This window comes from Falco biarmicus, chromosome 3, assembly GCF_023638135.1.
Source record: "Falco biarmicus isolate bFalBia1 chromosome 3, bFalBia1.pri, whole genome shotgun sequence".
Lineage (NCBI taxonomy): Eukaryota > Metazoa > Chordata > Aves > Falconiformes > Falconidae > Falco > Falco biarmicus.
The window spans coordinates 36,869,108-36,890,480 of record NC_079290.1 but is presented as its reverse complement, the minus strand read 5'-3'; the positions used below and the strand labels follow the sequence as shown (position 1 = coordinate 36,890,480).

The 21,373-nt window shown below is 37.5% G+C and overlaps 1 protein-coding gene across 1 annotated transcript in view; it reads left to right on the top strand.

The window, feature by feature from the left end:
- Positions 1-20,773, top strand: part of ZBTB10 (zinc finger and BTB domain containing 10) — a 32,322-nt gene extending 11,549 nt beyond the window's left edge. Inside the window, exons 3-5 of the mRNA XM_056332409.1 lie at positions 10,471-10,644; positions 12,759-12,934; positions 15,687-20,773. Of these exons, the coding sequence (XP_056188384.1) occupies positions 10,471-10,644; positions 12,759-12,934; positions 15,687-15,992 (656 nt within the window). The 3' untranslated portion in view covers positions 15,993-20,773. The remainder of the gene's footprint in view (positions 1-10,470; positions 10,645-12,758; positions 12,935-15,686) is intronic.
- The last annotated feature ends 600 nt before the right edge of the window (positions 20,774-21,373 follow it).

The following is a 21,373-nucleotide window of genomic DNA, read 5'->3' as shown; positions in this document are numbered from 1 at the left end:
TCTTTCATTGAACTGTAAAATAGTGTCAACTAATGATCTACTTGGGATGTTCAGAGCACAACATAAGTGGTCTCAAGTAAGTAATATTTTCTGTCAGTGTTAGAACTATTTTGGAAGCCCAATCTAACAATTTTATAATAAGACCTTTACTTTTATGAAGTTCTTACATGTATGCACATTGTTTGAAACAAGAAGAGATATTGGAAGTAGGGCTTAACTCTTACCCGTAGTCTGGCCTTCAGCATTCAGTTCTTCCTCCTCTACAGCTGGCTAGCTTTTTCTTTGCTCTGCAGGTAAATTCCACTCTTAAACACTCTTCTTTCAATTGCACTCTCTATGCCCAAGAAAAGGTGGAAGAGGGAGGAGTGGAGAGTTGGAAGAATGACAAGAATGAGTTGTAGAGTAACTTGCAGGTTATATGGTAACTTTTTAGTTGTGGATTAAATTTCTTGTGAAGATGAAAATCTACCAAAAAAAAAAAAGGCACTGGGAGTTAAAAATGCATAAGAAAATGTCTTCTGGAATAGATCTAAGACAATGCTATGAGAAGAAAAAGAATAGTAGATTCTTACAATGAAAGCCAAGGAGTGCACTGTCCCTTCAGTGGTGGAAAGGGAAAGAATGAGCTTCTACTGTTATGCTTTGTCATGTGCTGATGGGGATAACCAACACCAGCTGTGGTTATGAGAGGTCCAGTTACATGCAGAGTGAGTTGCTGTGTCCTTGATTATGGTTTTGGGTTGTCTGGGGTTTTGTTTTTTTTTTGTGAGGGGAAAGAAGTACCATAGATATGGTAGATGGGAAGCCTATTTAAAAACATTACTCTCACTACAAAAATTTACCCTAAAAGCCACTGCCGTGAATTCTTTAGTAAATGGACTTTCATGGGGTACTGCTAGGGAAGTATTGGGTAGTTAGAAAGCTTTTATTGTTGACTATCTGCTACCTCTCTTGTCCCAGTAGAGTGAACAGGTTAAACTGCTCCTTGCCGAATGTGAGTTCCTATAGATATCCGTAAGGATATGTCAGCTGCTTCTTCCGGCATTGCCAGTGAGTTTATATTTAACACTTTGTCTGTAAAAAGTAGCACTGTGAGCTTCAAAAAACTCCCATGAGGTTGAGATGGATTTTTAAATTGCGTATACTGTCTTACTTCATTTATCTATTTTTGCTGAAGCTTTCAAGCCTTCTTCAGTTTTAGATATATTAATTAAAATAGCTGTGTTTCTTCACATTGAGTATTACCACCTATTCCACTGTTTTCCCTTCTAGTTGATAATCTGCAAAAAAAAGTCTTCACTGTTTACAGCCATGGTGCATCCTGCAATTAACCATTTACCATGGTGAAAATAACAGTGCAGTCAGCATCTCTTAGTCAGTTTCCAGTTCATAAAAGTTTAGTGATTCTAATTTGTCATGTTCTTAATGGCTGATCATAAGGTTTTTTATGATAACACAGCATAACGCAACTTGATCGGAACTTTACAATAAGGACAAGGTATCTTTGTATTTGGAGAAATAAAGATTCGTGGACTTACCTGGACGTGTATATATTTCTTGTAGGGATAAACCCCACTTGACTGCCTGAGTTACAAAGAAGAAAAACAGTATTAAGAAAATGAAGCTTTTTTCCTCCTGTTCCATGGTATTATGACTCACAGTCAGGTTTTCCTCAGATCTCCAACTGATACCCTGCTTGAAATACTTAAATTGCTTAATGGACCTTTAACTTCATTTGCCCCATTCCCTATGTAATCTGGTATTGAAGCCCTCATAGGTTTTTAGAAGTAATCTAAAGAGAGTAAAATCTGGGGTCAACCTCTTCCCAATTCATTAAATTTACTTCTGCTGGGGATGATCCCACAGATTGTCACATTCTCATGGTATGGTCAACCACTGACCTTGCAATTTTAAGCAGTATTTTGCATATCACTGTTGTGCATATGGTGGTTTTGTGGTTTTTTACAAGTAAAACAAGGTAGATGGGTTGGAGAAGTTTGTGATGTCTGCAGACCTTTTCTTCCTGAAAAACTTTTTTGGTCCTCTGTGCAAGTGAAGCACAGGCGCAATGCATTCGCTTCTAAAAAGTTACCAGTGTGAAGCACTGATTTGACTTTTTGTTACCTCATTTATGAAATAGTGATGATGATGACAGCAAATCCATAAATAAAGAAAACCAGGGGCTGTATATCTTAATTTGGGCACCATAACTTTAGCCACAGAAGTTAGCTGTGCTATTCTTCAGCTAGCTTCCCTCCTGCGTCTCAAAGACTTAGCTCAGTAAGTCAAATCTAATTAATTTTATCACGTTCTGAGCAGTGAAAGTGGTTTTACTCCAGATGCTTCAGATCCTTTTGGATTGTAGCTGATTTTCAGAGTGGTGTGGAGCTTTTTTAAACTGTTGTGAAGACTGGAATGCAGCATCCTTTAAAAAGCTTTTCTGATAGTAATTACCCTAGAAGATGAAGCCTTGTTTTTATCCACAGCCCCCTTATCTCCTACACACTTGTCCTCATATGCCTATCCCATTCCCCTGTGATACTTACAAAGCTTAAAAGATGATGAAGGACTTATGTTAAGATAATATTCTTTATGCCTTCACTGACATGTGGTACAGAAAAACAATGTAACGCTGTTAAGTTTCTTACTTAACCTGTAGGCTTTCTGCATTGGTAGGCCTATTCAGCTCAGTTACACCACTGTAACTCCCTCTGAGAGCACTCAACACTGAGTAGCTTTGTCACAGAGGAGTTTATAGAATGTGAACTGATCAACTGCTGTTCAGGTCTCTGGGCTTAAGAGTCTTAGTGTGTTGTGTGGTTTTGGGGGGTTTTGTGGAGGTTTTTTTTTAAATTTGAGGTAAGGGGTAGGTTATCCTCAGTGTTGGTAGCTGAGTAGAATAGGTTTGAAATGGCATGTAACTTGGCTAAAAAATGATTCCTTCAGGTTCTGTTTCCTTGCCAAGTTGTTTTGCTCACTGCTCAACAATTTATTCTCTGTGTACATTCTGGAATTTTTGTGTACAGAACTTGGAGTCATTTTTTGGGGTGGAGGACAGAGGCAGGCAGCATTTCTTACTTGTGCCAGTTCTTGGCAGGTATCAGTAAATATATCCAACCAGAAATGTTCATAGTGTGGAAATTTATATAAAAGTAAAATACTCTATCATAGCAAGCTTATACTATGTGTTTACCCTAAAGCTCATTGTAGTACTTGCAGTACACCTGTTGGTAGGAGTACAGCTTTAGCAGACAATTTCAATTTAATGACTAGCCTTCATCAGTGCAGCTTTGTTAGTTACAAGCTTCATCCTGTCATACTGAGAACAATGGAGAGGGGTGTTACCAAGATCAGAGTTGCCATTTTACTGTAAAAATGTAGCCACAATTGCAGAACTTCAGTCACTTCTAGTCTTTCCAGGTCTTTGGAGGGTGTTGAGAGAATGTGATCTTTAAAGCTGGGGAAAAAAAAACAGTAACGTTTGCCTTTCATGGCCAGATCGTTTGTATGAAAAGTGTGAACTGTGTAAAAGTTCCAATCTTTTACACATTTGCTTGCTTTTGACTTGAGCTGATCCCCTTTCTCTAGGGTGTAATGTTGGGTGTTACACTCTCCTTACAAAGTAACGCCAGTCTGGCAAGCTTCATTTGTCAGGTGCTCCCAGATCCTATTTTGCAGAGCTCCCAAGGAAGTATCTGGATTGGGGTTTTTGTTGTTTTTCTTGGGCTTTTTTGTTTTGTTTTTAATTCTAAGGGTTGGGCTGTTTGGTTGTTTTTTTTGTTTGTTTTGGCATTTTTACAGATTTGCACCTCTGTCTTGTACCTTACTTTTCTCCTAAGCCCAGTGTAAAGACAAAATCCCTTGATATTCCTGGACAAAGTTAGGCTTTGGCAAAGTAAGTCTGAAATGAATGATACTGAGATAACAGTTCAACCCAAGGGTTTTGGTCAATTATGCTACTGCTTTTAAGACTGCCTGCAATCAGAGAAGCTAACATGAAGTGAAAATCTCCTTAGCATTTCCTTTCAGCTGTTTTAGCATAAAAAGTTTGGACCAAAACAGTCTTTACATGGTAATGATACCTGTGCTTATGTCTTTACATAAGAATAAATACAGATGAAGACCTGTATCAGTTTTTGGTGTATTTCTCACCTACAGTGACATCACTGGTCTTTGATCATGATGATTCTTCTATTTCCTGTCCCTCAAGATGACACTTAATCCTTCCTTTAAGAAAATATGTTTACAAGCTACAGTATGTAGCTGATAAAATGATGGCAATAGCAGTACTCTGATGCTGGTGCAGGACATAGCTAATGGCTTTACTGTGTAGAGAACCCTTGTATCACAGCTAAGATGGGAATAAACTTAACTTTTGGGGGGTTAAATTGGATGCTTTTTTACCCCCTTATTAGGGAGACACTGGCAGCTTTGAGGACAAATCAAACATTTCCTTGGATTTTGTTCTGTAGTTGCTTTTTCAAAGAGTTAGCAAGAAAATAGGAGGAGAACATAATGCCAGGACACTTAATTTGGTTACCAGGGTATCTGAAATGATTGGTCTTTTTTATTGTATTGAAGGTTCATAATCCTAAATGCCAGTCTGTAGGAGTTCCATGTGGCCTTTCAGATGTATATATTCTTGAAAGTCCTACTTATATTAACACTTCAAATACAAGACATGATGAAAAGAGCATGTGAAATGTTTATATTAGAAAGTCCTTGAGTTCTCTTGAATACTTGAGAAAGCTCTTGAGATACATCTTTAAATTGACTTGCTTGCGGTGTTCATGATATCGTCATTGAGCTTACAACATAGTCCAGAAGTTTATGGATGAAGGTATTGTCTTGACAGTGAAGTCAAGAAGGGCCATTTTCCCAAAAACAGCTTGCTGAGTCACCTACAGTTTTAACATCCTTCCTTATCAGTGATCAGGATAGCAGGGCGGAAGACACCCTCAGCAAGTTTGCAGGTGACATCAAATTGGTGGGAATGGTTGATATACCGGGGGGACAGCGTTGGGCTGTCGTTCAGATGGACCTCAACGCTATAGGAATTGACCAACAGGAACCCCCAAGATGTTGTGCAAAGGCAAATATCAAGTCCTGTCTCTGGAAGTAATGACCTTGTGCATCAGTATGTGCTGAGTGGCTGTGTAGTAACTGTGGAGAAGAACCAGGGGGTCCTTGTGGACAGCAAGCTGAATGTGATTCGGTAGTGCATCCTAGGAGCAATGAAGGCCAGCCTCATAGTGGTAGTATTAGCAAGAACATAGCCAGCAGGCTGAAGGAAGTGGTGATAATACCCCTGTACTCGGGACTGGCAAGACCACATTTGAAATCCTGTGCCTGGTTTAGGGCAGCCCAGAAAGATGCCAGTGAGCTGTATGAGCCCAGCAGAGGGGCACTAAGGTGGTTAGGGGGATGAAGAATGTGTTGTCAAGGAGGGGCTGAGGAACTGAATTTATTTAGTATGGAGAAAGCTGAGGGATTTACCTGACATCTTCTACCACCTTAAGGGGGTTACAGAGAAAATGAACCCAGATGCTTTCCAGAGGTGCACAGTGAAAGGTCAAGAGTCAGTTGTCACAAGTTGTAGGTAAGGAAATTCCAGTTGTATATGAAGAAGACTGTTGACCATGAGAGCAGTTGTGCTGGAACAGATTGCTTAGAGGGTTTATGGAATCTCCCATCCTTGCAGATATTTAAAACTTTGCAAGGTCCAAAGCAACATACAGTCCAGCTTTGAAGTTAGTCCTGCTGTGAGTAGGAAGTTGAACTAGGTGACCTTCAGAGGTCCCTTCAGATTTAAGTTTTTGTTTGAATCTGTGATAGTTCCCGAGAATAGTAACTGCCCCACAAATAAATGGTCTGGATGAGGAAAGCTTTTACTATCTTGTGTTTTGCTGACGTAGCCTTTGTGGGAAGAGATCAGCAAAATAGCTTTCTAATGTGAATGGCACCCCTTTCTCAGGGAGGAGTTTTTCAGGGAATATATGATAAGCAAGCTGGAAAAGCAAGTGGTTAATATAGTTGGTATCAATTGATGGTCATCTGGCCGGGTTAGTTGGTGACAGAACTGCCTCCATTTTCAAAGCAAGAAACCATTTTTTTGTGAATGAGAAACAGTAAAAATTAAGAGCAATTGGGAGCAGTACACAGAGTATGAGTAAGATTGCATTGGCAAAATGTCTTCAGTTTGTCTGATCCTTCTGTTGCAAGAGACAGTTGAGAACCCCTTTTCAGAAGCAAGGTTAAAGATGTGCGTAGTACTCTGGGAACAAACGGAGTACAATGTATTTTCTTTCCACCACCTTCCCGGAATGTCAGTCTTGGCAGTGGTGGGTTTGGTTTTTTTTTTTTGGTCTGTCAGGTTACTCAACATAAGCAACAAATCCAGCTCTCTAATAGCAATCCAGATTGTCTCAGTAGATTACCGTTGCGCTCTCTACAATCCTTGAAAGCTATGGCCTAATTGCTTATCCTGTCTACTTCCTGTCATTTTTTTTTAATTGACTTGGACGAGCAGTCAATATGAGAAAACCTGGTGGAAAAATAGCATTCTTTCTTTCTTGCTGTATCTAATGCAAAGCTTTGTATTTTCTCCCTCAGTGCAACTGTATCTAATGCAAAGCTTTGTATTTTCTCCCTCAGTGCACTGTACATCCATATCCCTTTCTATAGTGGCCTGTTTAATGGCTTCTATCATTCATCTTCTCATTAATCTCCTTGATCATCCCCTACTCAGTGATGTCTCCTTTTCTCAAAAAATCAGCATATTTCTGGTTACAGGAAAAAAAGCAGAATTTGTCAAACTGAGGATGTTGCCGCTCAGATATGTTCTGTCTTTCTGGTGATACTCCCTATATTCTTGCCTTCAAAACTGACAATCGGTGTGTCTGACTTCTGGTTATTCTTTTCCCAGAGAATACATACAGTGGAACATAAAATCCTTCCATAAAGTTTGTTAAAGTTTTTGTAAAAGCCTACACAACTACTTCATTGTATTTCAGACTATCTTAATCTCTTCTCAAATTAACATCTTGAGAATTTTAATGCTGATAGTTAATCAGCTTATTTGTATTGCTTTTATTTTGAGTTTGGGTTTGGGTTTTTTGTGGGTTTTTGTTTGGTTGGTTTTTTTTTTAAGATCAGGTTACACACAGGAGCTCCAGAATCTACCCATTCTTCTACCCTGTGTGGAGAAGAGCTTAACTGACACTTGAATTATTAACTTATACCTGTTTTAGGAATCAACTAAATTGTAACAAGGTATCTTCAGATCAGAGGAATGTTGTGGTCAGATGACCTGGTCTGGAAATAGAGAACATTATTGCTTCAGATTTTTTTTTTATTTTTTTTTTTTTTAAGAAAATTTCTCGCTGCTGTCGCTATTTCCCCCTTTGCATTCCACACCCAATCTACCAGTACAACCACGTACGTAATTGCTTTCAGTCTCCTATCAAAATCATCTGGGTTTAAGTTGACTGGAACAGGTTAGATGTCTATACCTGTAATTTTGCAAGCAGGTTTCAGGGGGCAGTAGCCTGGGTGGGAGGAGGGATGGGAGAAGTTGTTACAAGCCGCAGGGTTCTGTAACATCTTGTAGTTGGCTCAGCTACAGTCAGAAGCTTATCTGATGTAGGCTATATGTCCACTCGGGGAAACTAATAGAGGCTAGGTATTGCACTTCCACTTCACGGTCTATATGCGATTCATGTATTTCCTGTATGGATGAGCCGTTAGACATAAAAAATGCCTTTTTTTGTTTTGTTTTGAACATGTTCTATGTGTGCTTAATCTAGAAAGCAGGTTTTCTAGGTCAAAGAATTATTCTAGGAATAAGCATTAGGTTTAGTTATGATCTCCTTAGTCCTGTACTGTGCAGAGACTGAAGTGTCTGTAACAGCCTTTTATCTTTTGTGGTATCTGTGCTGATGTTCTTTCATGTTATAGCAGGTGTTCTCTTCAAATAGGAGGTAGAAAGATTTAGTAGCTGTTACGTACACTATACAACAGCTCTTAAGTGTGTTTGGCTCTATGCTGGGTCTTCTGTTAAGTTCTAGACCTGTGCAGGGGTTTGAGCTCCTGACTTCCCACAAACTTCAATATCAGCTGTGAGCATAAATGTGCCTAAATAAATTTGTGTTCTCTTAGATCCAGAAGAACTGTCAAATTGACAGCATTATAAATGTGCTCAGCTTGGTACAACTCTGGCTTATGGTCAGTCTTTGTATGCTTATTTTGAAGGAAGCTATACAGTATTGTCTGTGCACAGCATATATGTTACATCTGTCAGCAGTAAAGGCTTAGTGTGTTGATCTTATAGATATTCCTCCCATAAGTGGGGGAAAAAGTGACTGAAATATTTTGATCACTGATCTTTCACTAGTCAAGTAGACAGGACAGCTCTATTAGAGGGGAAAAACCTATGAAGAAAAGGTCTAATATTTTAAACTGGTTATAAAAGTTGTTTTATTTTTTCTCTGCTAAATCCTGAAGCTTGCTTTGATTTGGAGGTTTTTAGCCCTGAGGTAATCATTTTTGCTTTTGCCCAGAACTGTACAACACTGCTTCCTCACTAATCCTTTCTTGCATATTACAGGAGGAAGTTTTACTACTCACCTCAAAGGAATGTGTAGTTGGCATGTCTGTAGGGTGTCTGTGTTCTATTCCTTGAGATGCCATTGCTGGAGTCCATAGCTCCAAATTGAGTAAGGAGTTCTTGTCTCTTTTGGACATAACAGCTATTAGTCAGTAATTAAAAAAAAATTAAAGAATATTTTCCTTGCTACTTTGTTTCTTAGAGGCCAGAGATATTCATTCCCTGACCTCTGCCTCCCCTCCCCCTTCTTTCTTTTTGTACCAAAATAGCAAGGTGGATGAGCTAAAATACTGGGATTTCTCTTCCTTCATCCACTCGAGCTCTGCTTTTTAAAAGCCCTGATGGAATACCTAGTTTGGCAGTTGTGATCCAGCTTTGCTTAGCATTTGCCACTCTCTAACAAATAGGATGGAATTATAAGCTTCCTATTTGTTAATTGATTTCCTCTTTAACTGTTGTCTTATGTTGCAGATGAAACCACTGCTGCCAACTGTACACTGTCTGAGCAGTAAATGAAACTACTGTCTGTGTCTAGTGCTGTAAGGATTTGTAGCCTGTATTTTTTTCCAGTAAAACTGCAAGTGCTGAGTGTTTCAGTATGCAGCTTATCACTAGCTGCTTAAAATTCTAGTTTACACTAAGAGAATTTCCTTTCCAGGAAAAAACACTTAGAATGAGCAGAGTAGGGGCAAAGGAAAGAATCTTTAGACTATTAAAATACACAGTCTCAGACTTGAAAGTAAAAATGTGTCTTTTTGCTATGAAGCCATTCGCAAAAGTTTTTATAACAGTGACATTGGGAATCTAGTGTGAGGACCTGAGTACCACCTGGACAAATAAAAGGAAATCTGCCAGTTTCCACTGCAGTTTAACAACTGTGTGCCTGTGAGGAAAGTAATGGGTTTATGAGTTCATGTTTTCTAACAAACTCTAGTCTTGGGTATTGTGGGGAAGGTTGATTTGCATTCTTGCCAGAAGAGTCTTTGCCCCACAGATAAGGTTTTGTCAAATGCCTGGTGCAGCTTTCTGTTGTACTATTTATAGTTCTCTTCTCTGCACTGTGTTAATAGTGATTCCATAATCACTCATGCAATTCTTGTTACAAGAGTATAGAATTAAACAAGCAAAGATCTCTTTCTTTTTAAGGCACTGTTTACTTTTGAGTGATTTTTGTTCTTTTAAAGAGGGGAAAGAAGCTACAAACACCATGCAAACTGCATGAAGAGCTTTTCTAAAGACCAAATGTAAATGTGCAAGCTAGTCTTTTTAAGCTGATATATTCCAAGTAATTAGGGTCTCCTGAATTAATGTGGTTATAGAGTAATGGAGATGATTATTTGAAAAAGGATTTAGTCATAGCTGTAGAATACTTTATATAAATAAAGGTCTTTAAAGCACTTTGTATACCTCTGAGGTATTTTAAAGTAATAAAGAAAATCACACCTCCAGTAGAAAATGTTTACTTTTGTACCAGCTAGATTGCCTGTGGTAGACCAGACAAAGTCACTGCACAAAACAGTTGTAAAGAGAAGCCAGTGGAAAACTTCTTAGCTTTGTCATGATGATAGTGAAGGAATAAATATCCTTACTATAAAGGTTCCTGTAGTATGAAAAAGTCTTCGAAATTTTCTCAGGATAGGGAGAAGAAACGGTGCTGTGGAGAGTAGTTAAGAAGTCTGATTTCACTGAAATTATGGATGCAGTTATTTCTTCACTTCCATATTGAAGATTATGTGAAAAAATATTATAATTACGATTTTAAGGTTTGAAACTTTTTTGTCACAGTTTAAAAAGGATGTATATTTTGCTAAACAGCATGACTGAATTGAGCCTGGGAAGCTAAAGTAAGACTATGTTTGTAATAGGTACTTCAAGTGACTTCAAGTACGGACTGCTGCCGGGTACTTCAAGTGACTTCAAGTACGGACTGCTGCCGGGTACTTCAAGTGACTTCAAGTACGGACTGCTGCCGGGTACTTCAAGTGACTTCAAGTACGGACTGCTGCCAGAATCGTGGCCAAAAGAAGCTTGGGAAAATGGCAAGTATCTCTGGGAGAGGATGTTGTTTTTTTGCCTCTGAGAGGAGTTCTTTATCTTCTGTGTCACTGCTGGTAATATTTGATTAATTTGTTTAGAGTTTTCTAAGATTAAGTGTTTACATAATCTTCTTCCATATCATTTGCCTTTCTGGATAGTGTAGATAGGAGTACTTTCTTGGAGGGAGAAAAAAGAATTAAAATGTATAGAAAAGTAAAAACAGAACATGATTTATATCAGCTCTTGTACTATGCCTGAATATGAAGATACCTGAGGTCTTTAATGATCTGATAGCTTCTCCAAACACGCACACACCTTAGTAAGCTGACTACAGATAAATGGGCTTTGAAGTTAACACTTGGATGATGAAGGTACAGAATTAAATGTAATGTTAAAGGTAGATCTCACAGCATACTTCTTGCTATTAAATTTCTTTATTGCAATGAAGTTTTTATTTTTGAATTTGTTGTTTCTTTTTTGACTGAAGAATTACAACTGCATCAAACAACCCTTTTCAGACCTGTGCTATATCACCTACTTTTTCACAGATTCTGTGCCTTTCTTAATAGTTCAAGCAGGCAATTATCTATATATTATTTTTCTGTCTGAAAACATACCAAAAAAACCACCACATCTGAAATAATTGTTGTTAGGTCCTTAACATAGTCTTCAGTAAAAAGAGGATCTTAAGAACTGGGTAATAGTAATGCCTACTTCTTCTCTGTAACTTTTGAGCTATTAGTGGGATGTAGTTTATGGTTTACTTTAAATATTTTGGTTTATTACAGTAGAAGAAATTGGGTCATCAGAAGGTGCAATTCAGTAGCAGGCAAGGGTTTAGAGGTCTGCCTGTTCTTAAACCATTACATTCCCATATTTCTTACGGTCCTGACATCTGCCTGTCTGTCACGCCTCTGTTGATGTGTATAAGACTGCAATTTAAACTTTTTTTGTACTTGCTTTTCTTCATGTAAGCCATTATGTGACACTGTTGACATGCAGCTTGCATGAGTGCTCCAATTATACCAAGACAAACTTTTGAATATTAGCAAAATTTAACTTCGTGTTATGATGGATTTTGAAACTGAGAGAAGGCATCTTAGATGAAGGCGTTCAGGCCCATGCACGTAACACACAATTGCTTTCTTCCTGCCAGCATGAGCATTAAAAACTCATATGCATATAAGCATGAAGCTTTAGCCAGTGCTTTTTGGATGGTTCTAGATGCTTATGATCATGTTCATAACTTCTCATCTGTTGTAAGTTGAGCCAGTACCATATTCTTGGAATAATCCTTGCATTCCTGTATGGCCACCTTCATAACTGTCACAGCATCCTGTGCTTTTCAGTTTCACACAGTTACAGGTAGTAAACCCATTTTGCACATATCCTTTGAGCAAGCTCTGTTATCCTTGGCCTAAGGATATGTAAATACCTATTCTTCCATCATAAGAAAGAAATGGGATATTGCTACTTCCAGAAGTTTAGTGTTCTCCTTATTTTTTTCTGCTGTTAGACCAAATTAGACTTTGAGTAAGGAATAGCAAAGGTTTGAGCCAGTAACTTCCCTTTTTAGCTATATAAGAATTGTGCTACCTCTTACTGTCCTACTCCTTTTGTCAATATTTGTTCTTCCTTAGTTAGACTTTCTTTTTTTATTTATCTGTAGAGTCAGATATTGGCAGGCAGTTCTGCACATAATTCTCAATAGAAGGTTAGGGGGGAAGACTGTCTAAATGTCGGAGAGCTAGGGGGTTTCTCATCCCGAATAAAGTATTTTCTGGTATAGGTGACATCTAGAAAATGGAATACCACTAGCTTGTAGCTAATTTACTCTAATGCATGAAATAAAACGTCTTTTCAAAGAATTGATCTGTAATTCTGTAGTAAAAATTCCTTGGTTAGAAGTAGGTATTTTTCTAGCAAAATTGTACGTGCAGAACCTACCAGTATTTGGTTTCTGTAGGCAGGCATTGTCCTGATTTGTCTGATGAAAAGTCACGTGGATGCTTTATTGTTTTGGCACCTGTTTATTTTTGTGCACCAAGCAGAACATATTGAAACAGGTTTTTTTGTGTTTCATCATCTTTTCTCCTGATGGCTTATTATTTTGTAGGTGATTCCTCTGCTTTAATCATGAACAAGTTGAAGTGTCCACACTGTAATTATGTAGCCAAATACAGAAGAACACTAAAGAGACACTTGCTCATTCACACAGGCGTGAGATCTTTCAGTTGTGACATCTGTGGGAAGCTGTTTACTCGAAGAGAACATGTAAAGAGACATTCCTTGGTAGGTAACTGCATGTGTGTGTGTATGTATGCACATGTATGAGTGGGGTCTTTATGTTTTTTCAAATGTTTTGGTAGCTGGGAGAAACACTGTTCTCTGATTTGCCATAACGTAAATTGTTTTATCTTAATCTAAAATGGATCAAGATAAACATCTCTTTGTGATAACTGTACCTCTTATATTCTTAATGGAAAATGCAGTATCAATTAAGACAATCACTGGAATTCTGATAGAGATAATATCAAGATGATTTTGAAAATGACGTATGAAGAGATGTAAATATTCTGTAGATAACGAAAGGAAATTCTGTCTTGGTGTTACTGTAATAGAATAGCATGTAGTATTGTCCTGTAATGCTGCACCACCATTTTCTGTGAGGATACCCTGTTAATCAGCAATTGCGTGATATCCTGGGGTAGTTCCAAAATACTTACTTCACAACTAGAGAAAGCTATAGTATAGTATTTACTGTAAGGTTCAGAAAGAATGAAAAATATCTGAGATGCAGAAAGTAAATGTCCTTCTGACTTGTATTGTACCAGTACCATAATCAGCAGTTGAGCTTACCCTGCCCTGTGCATGTTGTGTAACTCAGGATTTGACTTGAGTACTGTTTATCTGAGGATCCAGAGAGAATTTTGTCATGGGTATTTTGCAGGTACTTTGTGTCTAGTCTGTAAGGAAATTAGGACTTCGTTATAATATTTACTGTATAAAGTCCAGGGTGTGTTTTAAGGGAGTAACAAAAGCAAGATCATATTGGTGGTGAAAAGTAATAACATTTCTCCAAGCTGTGATTCAAAAAAAACCAACTCATTTTGCAGATACTCAAAACAGGTTAGTACATGAAATGGGGTAAATCGCACTTCTCCATTTTGGTAGCTTTCCTTAGCCCTTTGCGAACCAGTGGACCACCTTTCTCCCTCATGAGGGTGTTCCCCAAGTCTCTGTAGCCTTCTCGCAGTTGGCCTTTTGTTCCACAGCAAGTAGAAAAAGTGGTTGTGAGTTTCCAAGTTCTAATGGGGATGCAGGAAAGAGCTTTTGGTGTAAGTCTTTCTAACTTTCCTTTCTAGCCTGTGCTATCATGAAATGAAGTTCCTGTTAGCTAGTAACATTATTATAAGTAAATAATAACCTGAGTGATACCAAGATGTAATTCTAGAAGATAGTTATGAGACCACTGTAGTAATTTTAAGTATTCCTTAAGTGGTTGTGAAGGTAGGGCAGCTGTATTAACAGATCCTGTGTAATTTTTAGAACCAGCGTCTTTTTTTTGTTCCACTGGAGTTCTTTCATCTTAGATACACATCTTTCCACCCTGCTACTGCTGCCTTTCTTCCTTCTCCCATACCACCTGGTGAAGGCTTAGATGCTCAAAGGGGTGGAGGTACCCATAATGTTACCAAGCTAGAAGGATATTTTGTGCTGTAGTGTATGGAGGTGACTGCAGGGATGGAGGTGATGAGTGGTACAAGGTAACTGTGGCTGGGCAGAGGAGGTTAGGTCGTTACCACCTTATTGGTGGGTGATACAGTGTAACATGTCCCAGCAGCTACTCCTTCCTTTGTGGCTCACCAGGGAAGGTAGCAACAGTGGGTGGTAGGCAGTCTACCAGGAAGAGTATGATAGGACTACAGGTTCCTGTCCTACAGTATCTAACAAGTTTTTGTAGCTGAAGACTTTTTCCCTCCAGATTAGGAGTTGGTCAGACAGGGTGAAAATAGCTATAGAGTGAGCTCAGCCCAGCCCTGTGCTGTAACTGAAGTGTGCTGTCCCCGATGGAGTCAGAACACTTTTTTTGCCCCCTATCCCCCTGTTCAACAAATGCCTCAAACATTCTGCTCTGTGTGACACGTTATCATAACAAGTCTAGAGGCTGAGGAAAGAACATGTAGTGTCAGATGTACAGATTACACAGTGGGACTAAAGTAACTTTATATATTGATCTTGGGTTTTTTCCTCTTACCTGCATGGTAATTTCTGTTTTGTTTTAAATGGTAACTTTTTCAATGTGACCTCAAATGAGATATTTAAGCACATAATTGTAATCTGTTTTGAGGACACCAGACAGTAGAAAGAAGTCTTCAACTTAATTTTTTTCCAAGGTGCTAACTATTATACCTGGTTGCTGAATTCAGTTACTTGAACAAGTAACGTATTCCTGAATTCAAAATTTAAATCTATGTTTAGTTAAGTTAGTCACCAGCAGCCTTCTGATTTTGCACACAAGCTCACTTACATACAAGACAAAAAATTCACCAAAGGCACCTGGAAAGGTTATGTTGGAGAGAGGTGTCATGGAAGAAGGATCTTGCTTTTTGAATTCTTGCAGATTTTATTAACTCCTGCTTGTTCTTAATGTTTCTAGGACTTAAAATTACAAAGGCAGTTTTCTAAATGAGATACAATCCTGCGTGCAACATAAATGCTTATACTGTTCTCATTGCCTTTCAGAGCCTTGCTCTATACAGTGAGTAGTCATAAAAAGAACACTCACCTGCTTACAGAACAGGCAGCTATTCAGCTACCTGCTGAACAGTAAGCAGGTAGTTTGGTTGTGGGCAATAGCTCATGTAGTCAAAATGGATGTCTATTAGTGCTTCTCTTTCTCTGAACAGTGTTGGGGATTCTTTTGGAAGAGTTCAAAAATTAATTTTTGTATTGGCAATTATTATTAATAGTTTTCTACTACTATACACAAATGCAACCTGATACATACGTTTTCAGCTGTTAATATTTCTCTTCCATATAGGTGCATAAAAAGGATAAAAAGTATAAATGTATGGTGTGTAAGAAGATTTTCATGCTAGCAGCCAGCGTTGGAATAAGACATGGATCACGACGTTACGGAGTTTGTGTAGACTGTGCAGATAAATCTCAACCTGGAGGGCAAGAGGGAGCAGACCAGGTGCAGGACACAGATTTCCCTAGGGATGAAGAATACGAGGAAAATGAAGTGGGAGAAGGTGATGAGGAGCTTGGTGATGATGTAGAAGAACAGAATGACCAGTCTCGATGGGATGAATCTGGGGAAGTTTGTATGCCTTTAGATGACTGACAGAGCATATGACTTCAGGGTGCTGCAAATGGACACTATATGGATTGACTATTTGAATTTTTGGACTGAAGGCTTGCGAAATATGGTACAGGCTGGATGGTAGTTATGTTGCTGTGAAAAATGTAGGGTCAAAGCCTTATAGCAAAAAAGGATTATTAATTTTTTAATGATATTTGCACAGGACTGTACAGCATACAACCATTTGGTTGAATTATACAGAGTCCTCACATCTACAGTCAGTTATGAAAAGAAAAATGTATTTTTTATTATTTATAGGATATAGCTACTTGGGTCCTATTCAGACATAGTAGTAACTGTACTTACGTTACACATTCATGTATCTGTTAACATGAATGAAGAAAATGGCAACTTGGTATGGAAATACAAAGACAGCTTTCCCAAATCCACTTGTACGTTGTCAGTGAACCAGTGAAGCTAATCTGAGCTAGTGGCTCTTGTTTCCACAAGCATGTCTTTACCATACAAACCTTACCTCTCCCGTACTCTGGTAGGTGAAAGCCAATCATTTAAATATGCATCACAGGTAATGCCAACACCGTATAGAAATTTGGTTTTAAAACTTTTGGCTCTATGCTGGCAAGTGTTATAGGTGATAAGCACTGGAGAAGTTAATAATGGCATTAATTTAGTGTCTGTTTCTTCACAGTCTTGAATTTTCAAGAAGGTTGCTCTTGATTCATCAGTTCCAAAATGATCTTGCAGAAGGAATGACCAATAATGAAACAGTAGACTGATCAGAGCATGGGTAACTCTTCTACCACTTAGTCTAAAGAGACAGTCATGCTGAAAGGTATCCGATGTAATAATGTTTCCTCCTTCCAAGGCCCCCTCCTCTCAAACTTTTTTAATTCCCTGGTGTATACCTCAGTCCCACGGAATAAAAATACAAGAAATGGAGAAAGTGTCATATTAAAAGACTTCTTGGTTGATAATTTTACTTGTCCGGTTTTTTGCTAGTTTGTGATGTGAATTGGACACTAGGCTATTGTGCCCATCGTTTGTCATTAAAATGAACACAAATAATTTTTTATTCTTTTGTACTTAATGGGTTGTTGCTAGTCTTTAATATAAACCGATTATATTTAACTTGTTGACTTAATTTGCTGGGATTTTTTTTTTTTAAGAAAAACAAACAGTCCAAAGCAAAATAAATGCTTTTTGAGTTGTCTACTTTTCAGGATGATATACTCCCTACACTCTTTATTTCAAATTTTCTAGGAGGCGTTGAAACTTGAATTTTTGTAGCCACGTGGATTTTTTTCCTGAGCATGTAATACTTGTACCAATGATTTCAGGCCTCTTTCATAGGGAGGGGAGGGCATTACACCTTCATCTTAAACTCCTCTGTGTTGTCTAGCCTAAGGCAAATGAATTCAGGCAATCATTGGAACAATACATCTGATGTACTATTATGTCACGACGAGTAAATATGCAGAGCATTTATCATGATACATAGCTAGGCCAGTGTGACAGTACTGTATAAAAACCAGTTGAGGGTCACCCTATTTTTCAGCTTTGTTTAATTTTAAAATGAGTATATTTTTTCCTATTTTATATCGGGTAACTAAATTATGCTAGTTGTGTGGATAACTTTGAACTATGCTTTGACGGACAGAATCTTAATGGTGCTCCATCTGATCAAAGTTGGTATATATTTAAAAGAGACAAGCTTTACTGTTGTCCTTTACATCAGTAGAACAGTAACATAATGTTAAGACGTTCTTTTTGCTGATTGAAGCTAAGTTTGAACTACAGTTATATGGGAATTAAAATGCTTTTTTTTATCATCCACTTGTTTCATTAGTAGTTTCCACATCATTGTAAACCTGACAGATGATTAGTTTTTGGGGGGAGGGTGGGGAGGGTGGGTGCCTTTTTTTTTTTTTTTTTTTGTTACACTGAAGAATACATCTTATTCTCATTGTTCTAGACTAAAATGAGTAATGTGTAATTCTGGTGGGGTCCAAAGTAGAAATTAGTTGGGCAAAGATGATATGAATGAAAAAATATTTTAAACGTTAAAGTAATGTTCTGCTTTGTGAATATGTAAGTATAGCATAAAGATTTTTCCATCCCATTTATCCCCTTTAAAATCATAGTTTACAATTGGTAGATCTGTCTATATATATAAATATATATATATCTGAAATTCACCTAAATCTGCTTTAATTAGAATACTGCTCACTTAATGCTTAGAAACTGGACCTGGCTCTACATTCTTAATGTATTTTCCTTTTTTGTTTTGTTTTGGGTTTTTTTTTTTTTCCCTCAAGGTATGAACTTATTATCTTGGAACTGAATCTTCTTTTGCTACTTAAATCATTTATGTATATCTGGTAAATTATGACCAAATTTGTTGTTAGACTGCATACAGTAAATTGAAATATACACTTGGTACACTACAGAATTGTTGTGCTTTTGTTCTGGTTATATTTGGAAAAGCAGGCTTTGATAGAAATTAGTGTTACTTATAAATATTCAGTTGTTATTCACTGGCCTTAATATTCTGTTGCATTGTGACAATCGTTGATTCCTTGGTGATACTTAACTGCTTGCTTTTAGAAGTTGCATCAAAATGCCCTTAGGAAGGTTGGAGGGAGAGGGATGACTAATGAAATGTGACACTAGTTCTTTAGCAAATGGTGTGAAATAGCTTAATGGAGATCCACTGTTCTTATATTGGAGAACCAAAAGAATTTGTTTGGGTGCTATCTTTTCTGAGCTGTTTATTCAAAAGTTATTTTAAATATATTACTTTGGGGAGCTCTAAATTGATAAAAGTAAATTTCCAAATAATTACCTTAAAAGGGACAGTTCAAGTTTATTTATTATAAAAAGCAGGAAGAGATTTCTGTTTGCACTGGACGTAGTCTTCCCTCTTAAACCCTGGAGCTATGCTGTAGTAACATGGCAGTGAATTTTGGTTTGGTGTTGAGTTTGGGGGTAGGGGTTTTTTTTCCTCTTTAAAAGAAGAAAGACTAGTGTGCTTTAACTGTCATTCTTATCAAATTAAAAGATACCCAGTCTTTTATTTTGTCTTCTGATGAAATATTTCTCAAACCAAATGTCTGAGATTTGCTTATTTGGGGCAGTGCCACGCAAGAGTAGTTTATGAAAAGAATCAGGTATGTTATAAAATCAGACTAACAGAGTTCTGATGTTGGGATTCCCCCCCTTCTGTGGTTTTTTTTTGTTTGCTTGGTTTTTTACCTTGTCTCTTCAAGCAGTGGCAGTTATCTTTTAGAAATAAGCATACAGAGCACTTTCTGGTAGGGAACTGCAATGCAGAACAAAATAAAATCAGTAAGTAAATTCACTTTCATTAAAGTAGGTGTGATGTAGGGAGGACAGACAACATAAAATGCATTTGTCTTACGCTAATGTTACTACAATGCAATAGCAAGCTCCTTCCAGTTGTAATGTCATTTGCATCTTGCAGGAGAAATGGCATTTTTTTTTTAATTGTGTAGAAAATTTCATAGTTCAGTTTGCAAACAGATCTTCTGGTAAAATCATTTCCTGAAGTGAAACCAGTTTTGAAAGCCAGAAATGATACTTGGTTGTCAGCACAGTGGTGCACCCTAAGAAGTAAGAGTTGAAATTACAGGTCCCCGTAGTATATACACTGTTACTTTTTGACATGCATATACTTCTGCAAATGCAGTTTTCACCTATTACTACATGCCCCTCTTCCCTCTGAAAACAGTGTTACCCGTAGGTGAAGAAAAGTTTGGGGCCGGGACACTGGCATGTAGTAGGCTTCTAGCTGCAGGTCACAGCAGTAATGCTGTTAGCAGAAGATGCTTTCTTTGCCTAGCTTTACGTTGGTAAGGCCTTTAATAGGATTTTCTTTATTGAGGCCAATCTGGTTTGTTTGCTTTAAGTTTTGCTTCATTTGACTTTTCCTGTTCTTGCCACTCGATAACATGAGTCTCCCACCAAATATTTATATAGTCTGCTGACTCCATACAGATGCAGAAATAACTTTGCAAGAACTGTGCCTTATTGGCTGTTACATTGTATGTTGTTGTATTTAAATGGCTTTGGAAACTAACAAGAGAAATTAAAGCAAGATAATTGACACCAGCAGCAGCCCAAAAAACTTGTGCCAAAAGAAGGTGAAAAAGGAGAAAAATGTTGAATGCAATGTGATGAGAAAAAGGCTTTTGGATTTGAGTTGTTACAATTCCTCTAGTTTGCTACTTGAATGTTTCGGACAACCCACTGCATTTCTTTCTAGCACAATTTGGTGACAAGCTTCTGATGAAGAAGCTGTACAAGAAGTCCACTTTTGAGTTTATTTTGTGTCTCCAGAATGTGGTTCATGCTCTGTAGAGGTAGTACCACTGAGTAGTTTTCTGTAGGTATTTTACGATGTAGCCTTCTGTTAATATCCCTTTTCACTATGTAATTAGTTTCCCATTTTTTTTATTTGATAAATGTTTGCTCCTTAGAACTGAGATTTGCCTTTTATATGTTTCAATAGCACATTACTGCGTTTCACTAAACAGTATGGTAAAGGTTAAATATTGACACAATGAACACAAGACATAAGTTGCTTTTCATATAGTATCCTTTAACAAACCTATAATAAAATAAGTCTTTTGTAATAAAGAAAACACAGGTTAATCCAGGCATTGCTAGCTGAACCTTTTGAGATGTTGGAAGATCCCACGTATAATTCACTATGGGTTTTTAAAATACTTTTCTGTGAAAAAAGGTAAAATACACTAGAAGGATCCTATGACCTAAACTGGAGGGGGGGAAAAAAAAAAAAATGGCTGAGTACTTTGTATGTAACATTATTGCAATTTGAAGCAATTGTTTAAAATAAGCTTTATATTAATGTTTTTCTTACCTGAATTGATTTGGATTAGTGACTTGGGAATACAGACACAAGTAATTTCTCACTAACATTGGTATGGAAACATAATTTCCAGACTTCTAATACTATGCGCACCAGTCTTTTTAAGTTACCATGCTGCAAATAAATATAAAAAATGACTGTTTCTTTCTATCTATTTTTAACTGTGCCCTGCCTCCTTCCCCTCCACAAGTATATGCAGAGAGAATTCTTTGGATGGGTAAGTATTAATGTACAGTCATTTGCTGCAAATGACTTAATTTCTGCTTCTGATATAGAATTACATTTATGGAAAGTAGAGTTTATTTTAAGGTTGTATTTTAAGCTTTTCTCATAATAAGGCAGATCACTTTTAAGATAGGTAGCTTCCAAAAACCAGCATCCCAGATAAGGTGTGTTTACCTAAAACTGGATTTTAGGCAAACTTTAGTGCAACTTTGAGATCACTTAAGGGACACTTTAGACATTCTAGTGTGTACCAGAAGGATTGGATCCC